General features: G+C 37.6%; 1 protein-coding gene across 3 annotated transcripts in view; it reads right to left on the bottom strand.

Moving 5' to 3' along the window:
* The window catches only part of UBE3D (ubiquitin protein ligase E3D), a 158549-nt gene that overhangs the window by 119032 nt on the left and 17813 nt on the right, over window positions 1-21704 (bottom strand). For all 3 annotated transcript variants that reach the window (XM_030315906.1, XM_030315905.1, XM_030315904.1), the window contains exons 4-5: window positions 10286-10517; window positions 4457-4526 (exon numbers count right to left, since the gene is read on the bottom strand). In XM_030315906.1, the coding sequence (XP_030171766.1) occupies window positions 4457-4526; window positions 10286-10517 (302 nt within the window). The remainder of the gene's footprint in view (window positions 1-4456; window positions 4527-10285; window positions 10518-21704) is intronic.

Here is a 21704-nt window from a genome sequence, read left to right on the forward strand (position 1 = left end):
GCACTTGATATTGTCCCACAAATATCTGAGGTCCTGACCATTTTGATCCAGAACTTTTTCTCTCTGTTCTTTGGATAGGTGAATTTCTATTAATATACCTTCAAGTTCAATGATTATATTTTTTCTTCTGCCATCTAAAATATGTAGTACAGCTAACCTAGTAAATTTTTTACTTACTGTACTTTTGAGCTCTGTAATTACCAATGATTTTCTCTTTGAAGTTTCCAATTTGTTGAGATTTGCTATTAGTTCACTCAAGAGGTTTTTTAACAGCTACTTCAACATCTTTGTCTACTAAGTCGAATATTTGTGCTTACTCATCACCTGTTTATTGAGTCCTGTTTTTTCTTTGAGTATCAATCACTCTTTTCTGCTTCTTTGCATGTCTAGTAATTTCTAAATGGAAGTAGGACATTGTATGTAATATACCGTCGCTATCCTGGATTTTGTTTTGTTCTTTCAAGGATTGTTGGCTGATAAGTATAATAGTCAATTAACTAACCTGGGCTCAAACTATGAAATATGTCTCCCCACAGTGTGTAGCCACTAATGTTTCTGCTCAGTTTTATTTTATGTAGCCTGGCTCCCTAGGAAGTATCCACTATACCTTCACAGTTCAGCTGTCAGCAGATTTGGGGAGATGTTTTGCTTAAATACTTCAAGTCATTAAGGTTTTTACCTTCTGCTGCCCAATTGTGTTATTGACTGAGAAATGAAATTAAAGGCATGGGAAAATGTGCACGTCTCCCCAAGCTTTCAATTCTTATTAGATGCTCTGGCATCTATTATGTGCATTTAGCAGTCAGCCAGAACTGTGTGAAAAGCTTATCATCTCAGCCTGTCTTTAGCCTTTTGCTTCCAAAATCTCCCTCTTAAATTTCTAGTTTCTCCTTTGCCTATTGAACTTCACGTTATTATGGCTATAATACCATGGAAATGTTTCCTTTCTTGTTCAACCTTCTGCTTTTCTGTAGTGCATAACTTCTTTTTCATTGGATTAGTTTTCCAAACACCTTTAGCTAATTCTTCCCATATGATAGAGTGGCTTATCCCAAGACTGTTACATGTGGTCATATACATCAAAGAATGTATCAGTTTCATTTTGTAACTGAAAACATGTTTATTGCAATCTTCTCTCCTTTTGTTTCAATCCAGGCTGTTACTCTCTAGGCCTGCTGTGTGTCCCTCACTCTGAGACTCCCTTATCTGTGTTAGATAATGTTTCCCAAAACCAATGTCTTCTCTCTCCAGGTTAAATCCTTAGTTTTGGTGAGATATATCCTATATCACATTCCTAAGGAAAATGTACATTTGAGGTCTGTCTATGTGTTATCTTCATACTTGATTGATAGTTTGTGACAGAATTATGGATTAAAAATATTTTTTCCTTCTAAATTATGAAGGCATTGCTTCATTGTCTTCTAGCTTTCAACAATGCTGTTAAGAGTTCAATGCCATTCTTGGGGCACCTGGATGGCTCAGTCAGTTGAGTGACTGACTCTTGATTTAGGCTCAGGTCATGATCTCATGGTTCATGGGATCGAGTCCCATGTCGGCTCTGCTGACAGCACGGAACCTGCTTGGGATTCTCTCTTTGCCTCTCTCTCTCTGCCCCTCCCCTGTGCACATGCTCTTTCTCTCTCTCAAAATAAATAAACTAAAAAAAAGAGTTCAATGCCATTCTAATTCCTAATCCTTTGTTCACTACTTGTTTTTTTTTTTTTTTTTTTCCTTTGGAAACTTCTTCCTTGGTATTCAGAAATTACTCAATGATGCAGCTTTGGGTAGCTGCCCTCCCATCCCATTCATCATACTGGACATGTAGTGGGCCCCTTCAGTTGAGAAACTGAAGCCCCAGCTCTGGAAAATAGCCTTGTAATGTGTTTTTAGTATTTCTGTTCTTTGATAATTTCCTAAACTCTGTTGTCTATATTCTTTCTTTCTAGAATTTCTATTAGCTAGATGTTGAATATCCTAAAAGTCTCCATTCATTCATTCATTCAATTAATATTTATTGGGTACCCACTATGTGCCAGATATTGTTTTAATGCTGAGGTTATAGTGATAAATGAGATAGACAATATCTCTATCCTCAGGAAACTTACATGATGGTTTTTTCCCACAATTCCTTTCCAATCTTCAATATCTGACTTTTGGTTCTGATTTAGGAGATAAGATAGTTCCTTAATTTTATCTTTTAGTCCTTTCATTACTTTTTTTAAGCAGTCACATCTTTAATTCTATATTCTCTGAATTATGGAGACAATATTATTTCATTTCTCTAAGAACATTATTTTTGTTCAAGATATTCTTCTGTTTTATACATTAATTTGTTTTTCTTGGTGCTTTATTGTTTACTTGATTATTTACTTCAGTCTCTTAGTTGGAGGTTTGCTCTAATATTTTTTGATTCTCAGCAATCCATTCATATTTAAGTATAAATAAAAAAAATACTGACAGGAAACTCTTACATGTAGGTACAAGGCTTGTTGACTGTAGGATGGCTAGATCTAGGCTCATTTTACTGTTGAATGACCCCTGAAAGAGTATCTGCAAATCTCTTCTCTGATTGGTATTCTTTCATTTTCCAAGAAAAGAGTCCTCTAATCTCCTACCTTGAGAGTATAAGCAAGTTGCAAATACAGGAATCTTAGGAGTTTTACAGCTCCATATAAAAATTTTGAATTAACCATCCTTCCTCCAGCCCCTTGTCTCAGACTGCTTTCCCTGTTACCTGTTGCCTCCAAATTCTGACCAGCACTGAGGCTCACGAGTACTGGCTCACTCCTCACTCAGATGATCTGCAGACACTGAGACTGCAGCTTCCTCCACACTGCCAAGTGTGTTCCCACACCTCTCAGCTTTACAGTTTCCAAAAATGTCTGCTTATATCTCTTGTTTACATTACTGTCACTTCCTCTCAATTTCTCATGGTCTCTGTGGATATACATATCTTTTATTCCTTAACTGACATTTTAACTGGGCTTCAGGGACAAGGGAAAAGAATAAAAAATTAAAAAATTGGGGCGCCTGGGTGGCTCAGTTCGTTGAGGGCCAACTTCGACTCAGGTCATGATCTCATGCTCCTTGAGTTCGAGCCCCGCATCAGGATCTCTCCTGACAGCTCAGAGCCAGGAGCCTACTTCAGATTCTGTGTCTCTTTCTCTCTCTGCCCCTCCTCTGCTCATACTCTGTCTCTCTCTTCTTTCTCTAAGATAAATAAAAAATAAATAAAAATTATAAAAAAAATCAATTTGCCTAATTTGACTGGAAGCCTTAAAACTTTCTAAGTTGTTGCTTAAAGGGCTTGCTTTCATTCTCCAAAGTGACATTGGGGATGGCATCCTTTACCACTGCTCATTCTTTCTTTTCTGTTCACTCTGAGCAAGTCAACTATTTACAAGATTCTGATGATTTTAAGAAACAAACAACACTACCATCTGCCTTCTTTAGGTGCACTAGCTTTACTTACATTTCTAATTAATTGTATTAAAAACAATTATTTGTCATCCATAAAGCTAATGCAGCATGTTGTAGCTCTCCAGACATTTTCAAATCCTGGAGACTGCTTCAGATTCTGTGTCTCCCTCTCTCTCTCTGCTCCCCCCCTGCTCACACTTTGTCTCTCTTTCAAAAATGAATAAACATTGGGGCGCCTGGGTGGCGCAGTCGGTTAAGTGTCCGACTTCAGCCAGGTCACGATCTCGCGGTCCGTGAGTTCGAGCCCCGCGTCGGGCTCTGGGCTGATGGCTCAGAGCCTGGAGCCTGTTTCCGATTCTGTGTCTCCCTCTCTCTCTGCCCCTCCCCCGTTCATGCTCTGTCTCTGTCCCAAAAATAAATAAACGTTGAAAAAAAAAAATGAAAAAAAAAAAATGAATAAACATTAAAAAAAAATAGTACTGCAATTTAATTATCATGATTTTATTATATTTGAAAGTGATTTAACATAGACTTTATATAAACATAATTATCGGGAAGAGAATAGGAACAGAGCACGAAACTCAGAATATGTTTTCTTCCATTTCAAAAGTTCTCTTTCAACCCCCAGCCCAAAATACAGCCCTAAGGCAGATGGCAGCCAAGAAAACTTCTTCATCATCTCTAGCAACCAACAATTCTGACTGAGGAGTTGTACTGAGAAAAAAGCCCTGATATTCTTTAAGAAAGACCCAAGGACAAACTTTATACTGTAGTTTTATATCCACTAAGAGGATATGAAATACTGAAAATGACCCAACCTAAGTTTAAAACTCAATACTATGTACTTATAAAGGTCAAAATACACAACCTTCTTGGCATATTTGATGATATGTCACTTGATTTCTATTTTAAAAATCATCAATTTTACAACATATATTAGTTATCTATCTTTCACATAGATTTCCTATAAAATCTCCTTCTACTCATTTTTAATAAGGCGGCAATCATTTTGGCTTTTTTATTATGAAATTCTTACCTGATGACATGGTCTCTCCCAACATTACCTTGCAACGCTTACAAATTACTTTGGTATTTGCCTTTGGTTTCTGTAGAACAGAAAAATGTCATTTAAATGTCATTCAGCTTTTCTTAAAAGGAATATATAATTTTAACATAGTCTCTAGAGTATACTTTGAACTTTACATTTTATTTTGCCCTCTACTAAATACTGAGAACACATTTAGCTTGTATGCATAATTCACATGCACAGAGATTTTTTTTTCAGATCTAAAGACAGAATAATGAACACACTGATTTTTCCAAACCTAACCACTTCTTGATAATCTGTTGTAAATAATTCGAAAAAGAAGCACTTTACATTTCTAAAATGTACTTCCAAATACACATTATCATTTAGAATGAGTAGATGGCAGGCAACAAAGGCAGAGAGAGTAGGTGACTTGTTCTAATTCATGTGTCTGCAAACAGGAGAATCAAAAATTAGAGCCATTATTTTGATTTCTAGTCCAGTGTAACTTATGTAAAAGTAATCTATAATTCATAGGCCCTCACCAGAAGTCAAAAATATGTAACCAGGGTAACTGGGTGGCTCAGTCAGTTAAGCAGCTGCCTTTGGCTCAGGTCATGATCTCAAGGACAGTGAGTTTGAGACCCTCATGGGGCTCGGGACTGACACACAGAGCCTGCTTGGCATCCTCCCTCTCCTCTCTCTCTCTGCCTCTACCCTGCTTGTGCTCTCTCTCTCAAAATAAGTAAATAAACTTAAAATTAAAAAAAATTTTTTTTAACACATTTGGGGTGCCTGGGTGGCTCAGTCGTTCCAACTTTGGCTCAGGTCATGATCTGATGGTTCATGGGTTCAAGCCCCACGTCAGGCTCTGTGCTGACAGCTCAGAGCCTGGAGGCTGCTTCGTATTCTGTCTTCATTTCTCTCAGTTGTCTCTCTCTCTCTCTCCCTCTCTCTCTCTCTCAAAAAATAAATAAAAACATTAAAATTTTTTTAAAAAATAAATAAATTTAACACATTCATATAACACATTTTTCTACTTAAGATATTCATTATAATTGGAAAAACTGGATAATGCTCTCAGAGAAATTCCTGAAGCATTCCTAAACTGTAAAACTCCAAATTCACCATTTGGGATGCAGATTAAAATTGCTAGCGTCCATCTAATTCTATAATAATATACATTCTATGTACAATGTACAATATGCACAATTCTACAACATATACATATATGGGATTATATACCTAAAAGTAATATAATGTTATATGTCAATTATACCTCAATTTTTTTTAAAAAAACTGATTTTTAGTTTTTTATATGAGATTATGTTAGAAGCAGTAGCATGGTGGTTAAGAGCCCTGAGTCTGGGGCCAGACTTCCCAGGTTTACATCCCAGTCCTGCTATTTATTACACACATAACCTTGAGCAAGTTAATTAACCTGTTTTGGTTTCCTCGCCCGTTTAAGGTAGTAAATACTAGTGTTCTACTCATTAGTGTTGTTTATTAGTATTTAAAAGGGAGTGTTATATAAAGCACTGTCCCAGGCTCATGTTGACTGCCAGGTGGATGTTACATAAACAAAACATAGTTTGGGCACATGTCATTCAAGGAACAGGCTGAAAACCCATATCCTCCTACAAAGAGACCAATTTTTTGCCTTTTACTGGACAACAACTGCATATTAAGAATCTACCAAAAAATATGCTTTTTTCACATCCATAGCAATACCTTTGTTAAAACCATGTAACATTCCTCTCACATAGACACACTGCAACATGGCAGACGTCACGTAAAAGTGGGCGGGGAGAAGGAATTTCTGCAACTCTGGCCACCTAGGTCATCTCTCCTAGGAAAGAGCAGACTAAATTGCTGGTCTAAGAAAGGAAGAGTGTGTTCCTGATGTGGGATATATGTATTGATCTGAGGAATCTTAACTGATTAGGGTAAGTTTGAGTACAATTATATTTTCCTTAGCATAAATAAATATTTTCTGAAAAACTGTATAAGAAGCACATTTAAACAGGGGCGCCTGGGTGGCGCCGTCGGTTAAGCGTCCGACTTCAGCCAGGTCACGATCTTGCGGTCCGTGAGTTCGAGCCCCGCGTCAGGCTCTGGGCTGATGGCTCAGAGCCTGGAGCCTGTTTCCGATTCTGTGTCTCTCTCTCTCTCTCTGCCCCTCCCCCATTCATGCTCTGTCTCTCTCTGTCCCAAAAAATAAATAAACGTTGAAAAAAAAAAAAGAATTTAAACTGAGTTCCATGGATGTGCTAATAACTGATAGAGCTGATATTTTAATCTAGACCCCTTAGATGCTAAAACTTATGCTTCTAAGCACTACACCAAGTGTTTTCCAAACTAATTCACAGAATCACTTCAATGGGTTATGGCCTGCATTTTTTTTTTTTTAACAAAATGAAATAGGGGCACCTAACTGGCTCAGTCGGTTAAGGTCATGATCTCGCAGTCCATGAATTCAAGCCCTGCATCGGGCTCTGTGCTGACAGCCCAGAGCCTGAAGCCTGCTTTGGACTCTGTGTCTCCCTCTCTGCTCCTCCCCTGCTCATGCTGCCTCTTTCTCTCAAAAATAAAAATTAAAAAAAAAAAAATTCTTTTTAAAGGATACAGGAAGCTCAGAAAGCAGATATGCTCAACTGAAACTTTGACATTTGGGCAGTTTCATGCTTTCTTACAATAAAATCTATCTGTATGGCTCCAAATTGGTCTTAAGACACTTTTTCAAAGATCCTATTTTGTACCAGTTAAATCAAACCATCCTCATTAAATCTTACCAAAAACTAAAGGCTTTACTAAAAACTAATATGGGGTATTGGAGTAGCAATGCTTGAGAAGATCTTCTATTCAAAGCAAAAAAATGTTCATCAGGTGCTCCATTATGTATTTCATTTATAATTGCTCTTACGGCACATTTTGCTTTGTCTTTCAATGAAGCGAAACAATTTTTTTTGTTGGTTTGTTCACCAAAAAAAAGTCTACCTTTTCAAGACGCTGGTAATTGGGATTTTAAAATGTGATCAATAAAAAGCAAATTATTTCAAACAACCAAATGTGTGTATTTTGATTCAAACAAATAGAAAATACCTTTAATATAAATGGTAAAATCTGTATGTGTATGGCCTAGGATTTTATCACCAAGTAATGATTGTTCATTTTTGTCAAATGTGAAATGACACTGTGGTTACCTAAAAAAGAAAAATCCGTATGGGATGAAATGACATAATGTCTGGGATTTGCTTTAAAGCCCTCCTGTGGTGGTGGGGGCAGGGGTGGAGGTTAAAGGGCGCGATGAAGCATACTTTATGAATCAAGATGACTGGTATTCTGAAGTTCCCAATTCTATCCTTTTTACATTTGTGCATGTTTACAAAATTCAACACATTATTCTGAGAAAATAAGAAATACACCCCTATTGACTTAACAAATTACCAAATCAATAAATTATTGCCAAGCACCCCAGGAAAGGAAAAAAGGTAAAGCTGTTAATTGTACCTGCCAGCTGTAATATAATCAAAGTTCAGCTTGTTCCTGTGTGACCGCACTCTCTAAGTCTAGAATAATATTATGTATCTTACAAATGGCTAAGGTGCCACCTTTGTCATCTTTATCATCCTATTACAAGATGTGAAATTTTTATTACGTTGGTAGACAAAAAAAAAAAAAAAATAGCATGAGACAATGAGTAAATGCAAGAATAAGGAAATCTTCAGGAGGTTACCGTGTGAAAACAAAAGTTATATACTGCCACATTTTCAGGGACAAATACTGTACAGTGTTAAGGGGGGGTACTGCAGGAAAGAATTAAGTGCTGGATTTTATTTTTAAATTCAGGTCTTTTTAATTAAAATATTTTAACAGTCTAAATTTCATTTAAAGTGAAGCTCCGCTTTGTAATGCATTTCTCCTGACCAACGCTTAAAGGAAATAATACAGCAAGTTGTGCGATGAAGCAGCCTAACTGTGGGAACTCTGCAGAGCAAACATCAAAGAAAGACCGTGTTGTGAACTAATTAAATCAATATATCTGAGAGACGGCACCACTGCACAGAGATGTGGATTAGCCTCCTGTCTTCGTTTTTATTTCCCTTTGTGTTGTTTCAATTTCTAAGGACCCTTGATATTGTCTCGCCAAAAAAATGTTTCCCAAGAGATACCATTAGGATGCTGTGTCACCATGTGACATTTCAAAACCCTGCTAGATGGCTAGACTTGGTGATATGAGAAATAGGTTTTCAATAGCACAGAGCAGCCTTGTTCCCACAGGAGCCTTGAGAGCACTGTTTAAGCAGTCCCTCCAAATTTATGTTACTATTTTGGTCACAGGCATACTCTTTCAACTGCTGCAATATGCAATTAAAGAGAAACTTCCACCTTGGCTAACTTAGAAACAATCTTGTCAACAGCAGCTTGTGATAGGAGTTTCCCACAGTCTCAATGATACTAAACACCATTAGGTCTGACTATGAAGGGTCTTCCTTTAACACATACAATGACTGTTCACAATGAAGAGACATTCTTGGAAATGGCATCATATAACAGATAAAGACATAAATGAGAAGAATGTATTTCCATACAGTTTATCTAAAAAGGGAAACTTGTGGTTTCTCTTTTAATTTTTCTCCTCTCCTCTTCCATTCAAGTATTTTAAAAATATTTCCTTGAAAATATTTTAAAAATTTATAGCTTATCACAAGAATGAAAGTTAAAGTACATAGACAGTAAAGTATTAGTATACAAATTTAGATTAAAATACAATTTTAATATAACCATATTAAACATATAACAGATTTATATTAACTTACCATTTATCTTTGAAAACTATAAAAGGATAAAGTACTATAATTTTAAATGAACCATATTTAGGTAATTTAAATGAACCATATTTAGGTAAATGTGCTTATGGTGAGAGATAAGGCACTTAATTCTAATAACTTTGATATTTGATAAACCTCCTTAATCTGTCCTTAAAACAGAAAATAGTTATGTAAGCTAACTTACAATCTAAGAGCTGCTCAACTATTGCATATTTCCTAAAGTGGTTCAGTTTTTGTTACAAAAATTAAATGAATTTTAAATGAAATTTAACGTACAATGCTTTCGTTCCTACCAATAATCAGATGTGAAAATGAAGATTCTCTGGCAATGATTTCCTTTACTTTTTAAATCACATCTGTATTGATTTGCCACCAGGAGAATGATTTCTCACAAGGGCCAAGTCAATGCCATTGATTTTCTTTTAAAGTAAGGTAAACCATTTGTTCTCTGCAGTGAGAGGAAATTGCCTTCTCCCTAAAGCAACTTCTACAGCAAGAGACACTTGACCTCACCGTGTCAACCACCAACTTGGAGCCTGCAGCACAAGCTTCCTTTCCACACTTGGACTCCTCCATTTCCTCTTTTTCCTTGATGGCATCTACTCTCATGACATCAGTGGACACAGGGAAATACCTAGGCCTAACTCTGTACTACATATCCTGGAACAAAGAACACTTTAATCTAAATCAGACTATACAGATTATGGAATATTGTCCTAAAAAGAAGAAAGTAGGGCAATTTCGTTTGTAAAATGGCAACATTCCCAATTCTATGCACGAAAAAGTCCTCTTTCCTTCTTCCTCCAGACCCTGTAAGCTGTTTTGGTCTAAAGCCATATGCTCTTCCTATATCAATAGAGCAGAGCTGGAGAATAGAGGAACTTGAAAATAATGGATTTTGGTCCTTAGAACAGTCTGTGTAGCGTGCTTTAATTAAGAAAAGATTGGAGAAACCAGTTTCTAAGCCAACCTCTAAATTAGCATTTATTTTGAAAAGATATTTTACCAATTTAAAATGGTTCTCAGAAGAAAGACAGTGTGTCTCCACTGGGGCTAGTTCAGGTCTTGGCTGCCATAAATCACTTCTTAAATTCACCAAGAAGAAAGAGTCTCCAATAAAACAGTCATTCTCTTGTGGATGAAGTGGCTTATTAGCAAAGGGGTCAGGATGACAACACCATTCTCCAACTAGAGCTCCCCAGTTCTCACTCGGCAATGGGAGCACCCTGAGGAGCTTCCTAGTGGAAAGAGGAGAAACAATTTTTTACAGAACAAAATGGAAATCTAGCATTTTTAAATTAAACCAGCATGAAAGATGAAAGAAACTCATTAATCACATTGTCTGTAATGAAAGAATTTCCCCTCAATTACAAAAGTAACATATACTCACTATAGACAGTTCGAAAATATGTAAAGGTATAAAGAAAATGAAAATCATCCTTTCCTTCCCAGCCAAAGACAAGTAACTATGCAAATGACAGGATATTTCCTTGCAATCCTCTCAAGAAACCACTGCAGTACACATGTACACAGCCCAGGATCAGAAGATATACACAAACTGTATCTTGCTTTTATTTTTACTCTCTCTCTTTTTTTTTTTTTTTAGTTATATGATGACTCTTAATGCCTCCATTCTATTCTGTAAGTATGCCAAAACTTTTAGATCATTTCCCCCACTGGTATAGATATTTAGGTTTCAAGATTTTCAGTATCACAACCTTGTGATGAACATTCTTATTAGAAAATTTGTATAATATATGATTATTTCCTTGGGAAAAAAAATCTTACAAGTGTGATTACAATCACAAATTATATACCTATTTTAAAACCCAATACATATCGGCAAACTGCTTTTCAGAAAGGCTGTATCAATCTATAATTCTTCTACTTACCTTCTTCAGCATTGAATACTATCACTTTTCCATGTAATGGGTGAAAATGTTCTCAATACTGTTCTCAATTAGCAACACTTAATTGCTAGTGAGATTGAACTGGCTGTCGTATTTATTGACCAGTGTGTTTCTTCTGTGATTTGTGATCAATGGCTATTTTCCAATGAGGTATTAGTATGTTTCTACTAATTTTTAAAAGTATATTCTATCTTGGGGTGCCGGGGAGTTCAGTCCATTAAGTGTCGGTCACTTGATTTCAGCTCGGGTCCTGATCTCAAAGTTCTTGAGTTCAAGCCTCACCTCAGACTCTGCACTGATAGTGTGAAGCCTGCTTGGGATCCTGTCTCTCCCTCTCTCCCTGGCCCTCCCCTGCTCTCTCTCAAAATAAACATTTAAAAAATTTTATAAGAAAGATAAGAGTATATTCTATTTTAAGAATATTAGCGTTTTATCTATCATCTGTGACAAATTACTTTTTCAGTGTTATTGCCTTTTTTTTTAAGTTTATTTATTTTGAGAGAGTAAGCACATACACTCATACAAGTGGGAGGGGCACAGTTAAAGGGAGAGAGAGAGAGAGAGAGAGAGAGAGAGAGAGAATACCAAGCAGGTTCCAAGCTGTCAGCACAGAGCCCAACAAAGGGCTCAGTCTCATGAACCATGAGATCATGACCTGAGCTATAATCAACAGTCAGTCGCTCAAACTGACTGAGCCACCCAGGTGTCCCAGTGTTACTGCCTTTTAATTTGGTTTAGTCGTCTTAGATTTCAAATCACCTAACCCTTTCTTTTGTGATTTCTCCCATTACTATTTTTTAATAAACTTATTTGGGAGTAAATTTAAACTTACAGAAAAGTTACAAAAACAGTACCAATAGTACTCACATACACTCCACCCAGCTTTCTCTAAGGTTAACATCTTTTATAACCATGGAAGATTTGTCAAAACTACAGACTTTATCTGGATTCCCCAAGATTTTCCACTAATATCCTTTTTCCCTTTGTTCTAGGATCCAATTGAAGATAACACACTGCACTTAATCATCATGTTTCCCCAGTCTTGTTTAGTCTGTTACATTTTCTTAGTCTTTCCTTATTTTTCAGGACCTTGACATTTTTGAAGAGCACTGGTCTGGTGTTCTACAGATTATCTCTCAATTTAAGTTTGTCTGATATTTTCTCAAAATTAGGCTGGGGTTATGGATTTGGGGAAGAATACCATAGAAGTGAAGTGCGTCTCTCAGTACATCTTACCAGAGGGTACACTCTATCAATATGACTTATCACTGGTGCTGTTCAACTTGAACACTTGGCCAGTGTGGTATCTACTAGGTTACTCCAGTAAAAAGGCTGTGTTTCTCCCTTTGCATACTCTATTCCTTGGAAGTGAGTCACTAGGTCTAGGCCACACTCAAAGGGAGAGAAATTGAGTTCCACGTTGCTACTATTTTTTATGCTTAAAACATCCTTATGCTTAATTAGGCCCTTATATTTGCTACCGCTTTTTTTCTTTTTTGATAGTTTTGTTTTTCTCCTGGACAACAATAGATACGTCAGAAGTTACCAGAAGAAAAGCCAAACATGGTGTACTTCTATTCTAAGTTAGGAAGATCAGTGGTCTAAGAGGAGAAGAAATGTGGGCGGGATGATGAAGAAACTTCCAAATAAGTAATCCTGAGAAAAACAGAACAGAAACATGCTTGTGGTCTTCTTAATGCCCACGAGCAGTGCAAATGCTTAAGCAGTCTCAATACTTGCACACCTCTGCTTCTATCAGCAGAAACACATGGTCATTAAGAATCAATTGTATTTGATCACAGACCTATTTATGATACTTATATGTTGTTTTAGTTATCTAATTTAATTAAATAGTATATAAACCAAGGAAATACGAATTGCTATTCCTCTGAAAACAAAAAATTTCAGACTAAATGAAAGTCGGTTGTAAAAAAAAAAAAACACACAAAAAACAAAACAAACAAAACCCCAATAAGTGGTGAGAAGATATAACTATAGAACATTGGAGAGAGACAGAAAGAGTAAAATTCTAGAAAAATTCTATAATCCCAAGGTTTTAAAAGTGTCGAATGACTCATTCTACTCTAAAGAAACATAAACTGGAGGGGCGCCTGGGTGGCTCAATTGCTTAAGCATCCAACTTCGGCTCAGGTCACTATCTCACGGCTCATGAGTTCGAGCCCCACAATGGGCTCTGTGCTGACAGCTCAAAGCCTGGAGCCTGCTTCGCATTCTGTGTCTCCCTCTCTGTCTCTGCCCCTGCCCCACTCATGCTCTCTTTCTCTCTCAAAAATAAACATTAAAAAAAATTTTAAGAAACAAACTGAAAATTGTAGATGATGAATCTTGGATAACATGTTAACAGTGAAAAAAGCTAGACAATAGTGGAGTCATGTTTAACAAAAATATATTGGTTCCATAGTAAAATATTAGTAAATTAATGTATATTTGCATGTTTTAAGTTAAAATATTTAAGACACAAATGTATTGTTTTTTAATGATTTCCCCCATGTAATCCTTTTCTTTGATCTCCTCAAATGAGTCTCATAAAAAGACTTTTAACTACAGAACAAACTGATGGTTATTACCAGAAGTGGAGGGAGGTTAAAGAAGTGATGGGGGTTAAGGAGTGCACTTGTCGTGATGAGCACCAGGTGTTATACGAAAGTGCTAAACCACTAAGTGGTACCCTTGCAACTAATATTACGTTGTATGTTAAGACCCACCAGTAAGAAAATGATAGGTGAACACATCACTTTCTCCCACTGGAGTCTGTGGAAAGTGAATTGTGGACGCAGGCCGCTGGGCAGCAGCTCTATCACCACCTCACCCGGCTTCTCAAGTACCAGCACAAAGCTAAGATCCACAAAGGTTGACAGCTGCTCCACTGCTCCAATCCACCACGGGACTCTGCCCAGTAGTTGTGGATCCACCAGCAACAACAAACCGCAGAACCCTCAAACATTCAACCTGGAATACCACCAGCAAGTGGAATCATGGACTGGTCTGTTATTTGATCAGTGATGGGAGGAGGGGGGCTTGTAAGTATAAAAGTGGTTCACTCTATTACTGTTTAATAATCATTCTTCTCAATCTCTTCCTTACTGCTTTTGTATCAATATAAAATTAAAATATATTAAAATGTGGGGCACCTGGGTGGCTCAGTCGGTTAAGCATCCGACTTCGGCTCAGGTCATGATCTCGCGGTCCGTGAGTTCGAGCCCCGCGTCAGGCTCTGTGCTGACAGCTCGGAGCCTGGAGCCTGTTTCGGATTCTGTGTCTCCCTCTCTCTCGGACCCTCCCCCATTCATGCTCTGTCTTTCCCTGTCTCAAAAATAAATAAATATTTAAAAAAAATAAAATAAAATATATTAAAATGTGTCAATCTTTTTAAAAAAAAGGTAATTACAATATGGAAGAGGGTAGACGTTTAATGTAGAAGTCTAGAGGACAGAGCTAGGAACAAGAAAGGTTGATTTTACTTTAACATAAGGAAGAACTTTCCCTTTCAAATTAGGAGCTGTACATTAGAAGCATCACTCAAGCTGCTGAGTCTACTAAGGTTAATAAGCAATTTTTTCAACATATGTTTTTTAAAAGCCTTCTATGAAGCAAGCATTCTGTTGACACAAAATATTCATATGCACAGTTCCTTCTCTCAGGGTACTTATGGGCTAGTAGGAGATACAGACTATAAACAAATGATAATAAAGCTTTATAAAATATGATTAATGCTTATATAAAAGTAATGGTTCTAAATTCTAAATGGGGTTGGGAGAGAGGACAGTTTAGACTCCTCTAAAAATTTAACGAAAGCTTTTGTCCTTTCTTCAAACTCATATTCCCACATGCACACAAAATCTGCATATTACTTTAGGGGATTCGTGGATTCATAAAACCAACCCACAAATTCAGGACAATAAATACAAAGTCCTAGGGTAGTAAAGTGTATATGGACTTCAGAGAGGAGATGATATCTGAGCTGACCTTTGAAGGATAAGTAGTTCTTCAGACAATTAAAGGAATTAAGCGCATCATCACAGGTGGAGTTAACAATATAAAGATGAGCACCGTATCTCTTTAACTTGTCTTCCTAGTGTCTGGCACAGTGCCTGACTCATAGCATAAGTTCTTAAATACTTGTTAAAGGAATGAACAAGCATATTTTGATAACTATAACATGTGAGGCCCCTGGTTGGGTCTGTTGCATATTGGGACAAAAGGGTTAACAAAACTTTTCCCTTGCTACTTGAGAATCTAATGTTTAGTTTAACCACCTAGCTCTGCTACCCTGGAAACTAGGTAGATGGTAGACATCAATTATATTGCTAGGCAACACTGCTTGTGGTAAAAATGATCCCTGACTGGTAAATTGCATCTGGACTGAAAGGAAGTATGAATGAGCTGTAAATGTCTGATGAGGGTGCCATGCTTTGGACTTCCCTGAATGCAGTCCTTTGCAAGAAACTCTAGAAATTATGCAAAAAGCATTACAAGATATATTGGCTGCTTAGGTCATGAGGCTTCTTCTCAGGGTAGCTCCTGCACCTGCTTGATTGTGGACCTTGAGCTTTGTACCTAGAACTGTGTCACATGGGGAGACAAGAGTCTCCAGATGGGTATGTGAGCTGTCACTCCCTGCAACTACTGTAGGACCCCTGCTGAGAGGAACTTCCCCCGAGGCTGCCCTGCTGGCAAGCTGGCAAGAAATGTGGCCTGTGGTAGTATTGTGGGTCTGTATATTTAACTGAATTTCAGAAGACCTCTGGTGGGCACTGCACACACCTTATTCTACTTAATGCTTACTACAACTTTGTGAGGTGACAATTTCCATTCCCCTGTTACAGAGGAGGAAAGATAGGCTCAGAAACATTAAATAATCTGTTTAAGTTCACAGAGCCAGAGGTGATGAATGAAGGCAGGATCTTAACTCAGGTCTTCCTGGCTCCAAAACTGAACTCTTTCCCTTGGAATATAATCCCTCCCCTGACAATGTAGAACATCAGTAAAGGAGACGGGGGAGATGGGATGGTGGCAAACTGTGCTGGGTGTTACATGCCAATCTAAGGGGTAGGGATTTGTTTCTACAGATAGGTGGGAACCATTACAGCATTTTAAGTGGAAAGGTGATAGGTCAGATTTTAATTTTTACAAAGAAGAGGCAAATAAGAGTACCTGTTTAGAGTGGGAAGCAGGCCTAAATAGTCTCCTAAATCTTCTCCATCACTAAGATTCTTTGTCTCTTGACATTTTGCATGTAGTGCCAATAAGCAGATCCTCAGTATAGTGCAAAAGATCCAATAAGCAGATCCTCAATATAGTGCAAAAGACAGCAATGTAAAAATCTCATGCGTGATCACAGAAATGACACTGCACCAACATTTACAGAGAACTGGGAGACCTGATGCACATTAGCACAAAATGTGATATTTCAAACTTAACTTGACCCCATATAACAGTGAATAAGAGCTATAATATATCCCGTAACTATCTACCTAAGGCATCAGGAGCAAGAAAGTGCCTAATTCACAAGTCATTACAAAGATAAAAGTATTTTTACAACGGAAATAATTTTTTTGATGTTTTGGAAAACATAAAACCTTTAAGAACAAAACATGTATTATGATCACAGCTCTACTGAAACTATATCTACCGAAAACCCTGAAACTTTGATATGATCTATTTCCCAAGAGAACTTTCAAAATAAAATACCATTTTTTTTTCAAAGCACTGTTTAGGTAAAAATGTGATGAAGCTCAGAAAAAGAGTGAAATAATTTCTTGATTTTTCTCTCAGCTTAAAATAACATGAACACATGTTTATAATGAATTAAAATTTGCTAGTTATTTTTAATGCATCTTACCCACAAGCTTTAGGGCAAAATAAAATACACAATTTTAATCAATGCTACTGATTGATGTTTATTTAAAACTTAAACATGTAGAAAAAAAAAACTTAAACATGTAGGCAAGAAAATGCAATGCCCTTTAACATAAAAAAACTTTTTTTTTTTAATGTTTATTTTTAAGAGCGAGAGAATGAGCAGGGGAGGGGCAGAGAGAGGGAGACAAAGGATCGGGAGAGGACTCTGTGCTGACAGCAGAGAGCCCAATGCAGGGCTCAAACCCACAAACCGAGATCATGACCTGAGGTGAAGCAGGACACTTAACGGACTGAGCCACCCAGGTGCCCCAATACCCTTTAACTTTAAAAATCAATCATTAATCAGTGATAATAACAATGGTAACAACATAGAGCTTTTACAGACTGGATTATAACCAAGTAGACATTAAGAATTTTAAGAATATCAAGTGGGGCGCCTGGGTGGCTCAGTTGGGTTAAGCGTTGAACTTCTGCTCAGGTCATGATGTCACAGTTTGTAAGTTCGAACCCCGCATCAGGCTTGGTGCTGACAGCTCGGAGCCTGGTGCCTGCTTCAGATTCTGTGTTTCCCTCTCTCTCTGCCCCTCCCCCACTTGCACTCTGTCTCTCTCTCTCTCAAAAATAAACATTTAAAAAAACTAAAAAATAATAATAAAGAACAACATCAAGTATCTAAAGCTCAAAATATGGCTGCCAGAACCTAGAAAAATTCAGCTGGTATTATCCAACTGGTAGATGACAAATCCTATGAGCCAAACTTAGCATTTGATCACCATTATGGACTTGGTATAACTAGACCCATAAAAGTACAACCATTTTTTCCCATAAATGTGTATAGTGTTACCAACAATCCAATTTGCACCTGTACACTTTTTTCACCTCTTTGTTCTCTTTCATAGAAAAGTGACTGTACTCAGAGTAGTTATTTTCAGAATGCAATTATAGCTGGTCTGTCAAGCGGACCTGGTTGGATATTATGACATCTCTTATGTTTCCATAAAGTCCATTCTACTTGTTTCTTCTAGTTTCCATGGCCTCCCTGGCTGCCGGCTGACATCCAGCTCTGCTGGTGCAGGTGAAATGAGGAGGGCCTGTCCAGAGACCTTAGAAGACCTCTCAAATGGACTGAAAATCAAAAGGCTTTTGTTTGAAAGTCTGATTTAACTCAAGTCTGGCATGAATTTATTTCTAGGAGACACAACAAATCCCAAACACAATAACCATTTAGTTGTTTCTGACACTACTCACAAAAAAGTAAATTTTGTTATTATTGTTACTTGATATTAGGGCCTATTGGTCTCAAGAGTGTAATCATAAACTGTATATGTTCAATTTTTCTTTTTAACTTTTTTAAATGTTTATTTATTTTTGAGAGTGAGAGAGAGAGTATGAGTGGGGGAGTGGCAGAGAGAGAGGGAGACACAGAATCTGAAGCAGGCTCCAGGCTCTGAGCTGTCAGCACAGAGCCCAACACGGGGCTCAAACTCACAAACTGTGAGATCATAACCTGAGCCGAAGTCGGACGTTTAACCAACTACGCCACCCACGCACCCCTGTTTAGACAATTTTATACAAAAACTCTGAACTTGTAAAAAATGTATATTGGTGAATTTTATGGTAAAAAAAAAAAAATAGGCATTATTTGTTTTCAAATAACCAAAACAAATGGTTAAGATCATGTATTCCTAAACTAAGAAAAAGGACTGCTATCATTAGCAGATTTCATGCATCTCGGTGCTATTAAGTTTTAAAAGCCATTAATGAGTGTGAATAGATTAAACAGTCCTTTGCATCTTATTTCTATAATTTGCTTAACAAGAACCTTTTTCATTAAAAACAAACAAGCCAAAAAAAGAAACAAACAAAAAAAAAGGAACAAGGATTAGAATTGCATTACCCAAATAATCATCAATCACAGAACCCAAGGTATAACTTTATGAGGTTTACTAATCACAGAATTTTCTGCTGGTAGGGCTCCTACAGATGTATCTAATCCAACTTCCTATTTTACAGGTGAGAAAACTGAGGCCTAGAAAACTAAAGGGTCTTATTCCCATATAATAAGGCTAGCCAGTAAGCAGATCCTCTCATTAGAGGATTTCCCAGTACAGATTAATCAACCCATCCCAAGGTTGATTATCCTTGCCCTATCACACCTATCCAAGCCCTCCTGGAAAAGATGCTTACAATTAGTTGATTTTGATTATGGAACATACAAGCCTTTTTTGAAATACACTTCATTTTGTTTTCTATTTAACAAGCACAAAAGATATCCTTACTACCTGCATGAAACAGGAAACTGAGGGAGAAATGAAAAGACCACTGGGTTTAATGTAAAAAGTCAACATGAAATCCTTGTGCTGATACTGGATGATACTTGTTTTTCCAACAGTCATGGGGCATGCTGCCTAAGAGTGAAATGTAAGCCAAGTCTTGAATCACCTACTAATGAGTTCTCTGCATTGTTCCAGAGGCACACACATGCCAGGCGCACAGGTGAGATAGGAAAAGACTTTCAGGTAAGTCCATGTTTATCTTCTCAGAAAGAAAAAGGGAGAAAGGAGGGTCATTTCCCTGGCACATCTAAAAAACACAGTCCTGAATCAAAAGGATTTGAAACACTAAACTAGATAACTTGCTAGTTTTCTAATAAGACCAATATGGAAAGGGGGTGGTGGTGGAAGGAGTCTGTAAAAACAATTAAAAAGAGCTTGTCGAGCTTTTACTATTATATATATTTCAGCCTTTAACTCTTCTGACAAGTTCAGAAAATAGGCCTTATAATGTCTACTTAAGAAGAAACAGAAATGGGTAGGAAGCATTACAGAATTCTAAGCAGGGAAGTGACAGGTCAGATTTGAATTTTTACAAAGAGGAAGAAGGCAAATAAGAGTACCCATTTAGACTGGGAGTTAGGCCCAAACAAGCTCCTAAATCTTCTCTGTCACTAAGATTCTGTCTCTTGACATAGCTATTTAAGAAAACTCATTATGTCTACTCAAGAAGAAGCTGAGGTGATGTGGACAAGGTTCCCCAGCTACTAAGTGGTGAAGCTGGAGTTCAAACCCAAGGTCCCATCTCCTACTTCTGCTTTACATCAAATGGCCTTCCAGACAGTCAGCATTAGGGAGAGTGAAACTGTCCCTCTGTGTTCACCTGGAAGCCCCTTCTGGTTCTCAATTCCATGATTATAAAAAGAATTGACACAAAACAGAAGATACAGCTCCTGAATAGGAAAACTTGCTGCAGGTTAACAATTTTTTATATCATCATCCTTTTCCAATGAAACACAAATATCAGCCAATAACGAATGAGCCTATCTTTTATGGTGAGCGGTACCAGGAAATAGTGTTACACTGAATTTAACCTGCTCCTCCTGTAACTTCTAGGTCACCTCAATGTTGGATAGCCAGGCCCGTTTCAGAAACTTTATGTGAGAATTAATCCAAAGCCTGAAACAGACTAAGAGAAGGAAAAGTTTCAAGGTTCAACTACAACATAAACTGGAATGCTCTGGACATGTCAGGCTACAGTGGGTCTGTCACGGAGTACACATTCGGCAGCAACTTCAGCCTGCAGGACATCTGAGCAAGGACATTATCCTCTCTTCTGCAGATTTAGTCACTTCATTTCTTACCCAAGATAATCACTCAGAGGTGCTCCATTCACAATCCCCCCACTTGTATTAGGGTAACTTTCCATGATCTCATCTACCTGGGACACTGCCAGGAATCAGAAAGTAAGCAAGAGAGGCTGGTGGAAAGCCAAAATAAACACCCCACTGTTTATTCAATTCAACCCAGGAAGAATTTATTGAGAGTGCACTATTTTTCAGGCACTGTGGCCTGATCCTGGGGCTGATGCTGATGATGCTAGGGATGATGATAAGAATAATGATTACAGCAGTAACCATCATATACTGAATGCCTACCATGTGCCAAGGCACTGCTATAAACACTTAAATTTATTTGATGCTCCCAACAACCCTATGAGGTAGCTCCTATTATCATTTATATTTTTGTAATAAGGAACTTGAGGCACGGAGTGGTTAAGTAACTTGCCCAGAGTCACAGCTAATAAATAGTGGATGCAAACCAGATAGTCTGGCTTCTGACTCTATACCACTAGACACTACCCTTAGCGGAGCACATAAACTTTAGACAAGCACATAAACCAACCCAGGGTTCAGGGAGGGCTCCCGGCAATTGAGCCCTGTCGGATGAATTTAGGTAGGCGCTAACCAGAGGGAGAGAGAGGTGTGTGGAGCATTCCAGGGGAGAGAGTAGCTCAATGAACACTGAAAGAGGAGCAGGTTTCAGATGCAGACAAGGAGCCATTCACATCTAAGTCTCAGGCACCTGTCTCACAGGAAACACATCTAACAAAGAAATCTAACTTCTTTCTTTAAATATTGTTAAAGATGTTAACAGTTTTATCTGTCTTTCCAACCAATGAATGATTAGAAGCTGAAAATTCGGGGGAAATGGTTTGTGCCAAGGTAACAAGAAGGTTGACAAAAGAACGGGAGAAGATGGGAAAAAATAAGGAAAAGAGACACCTTGGGAATAGAAAGAATATAGCAAAGAGCCCTTCCCACCTCAATAGAGTAACCACAGCACACTGCAAGAAGAG

The sequence above is a fragment of the Lynx canadensis genome, chromosome B2 (genome assembly GCF_007474595.2).
Source record: "Lynx canadensis isolate LIC74 chromosome B2, mLynCan4.pri.v2, whole genome shotgun sequence".
NCBI classification, from domain to species: Eukaryota; Metazoa; Chordata; class Mammalia; order Carnivora; family Felidae; genus Lynx; species Lynx canadensis.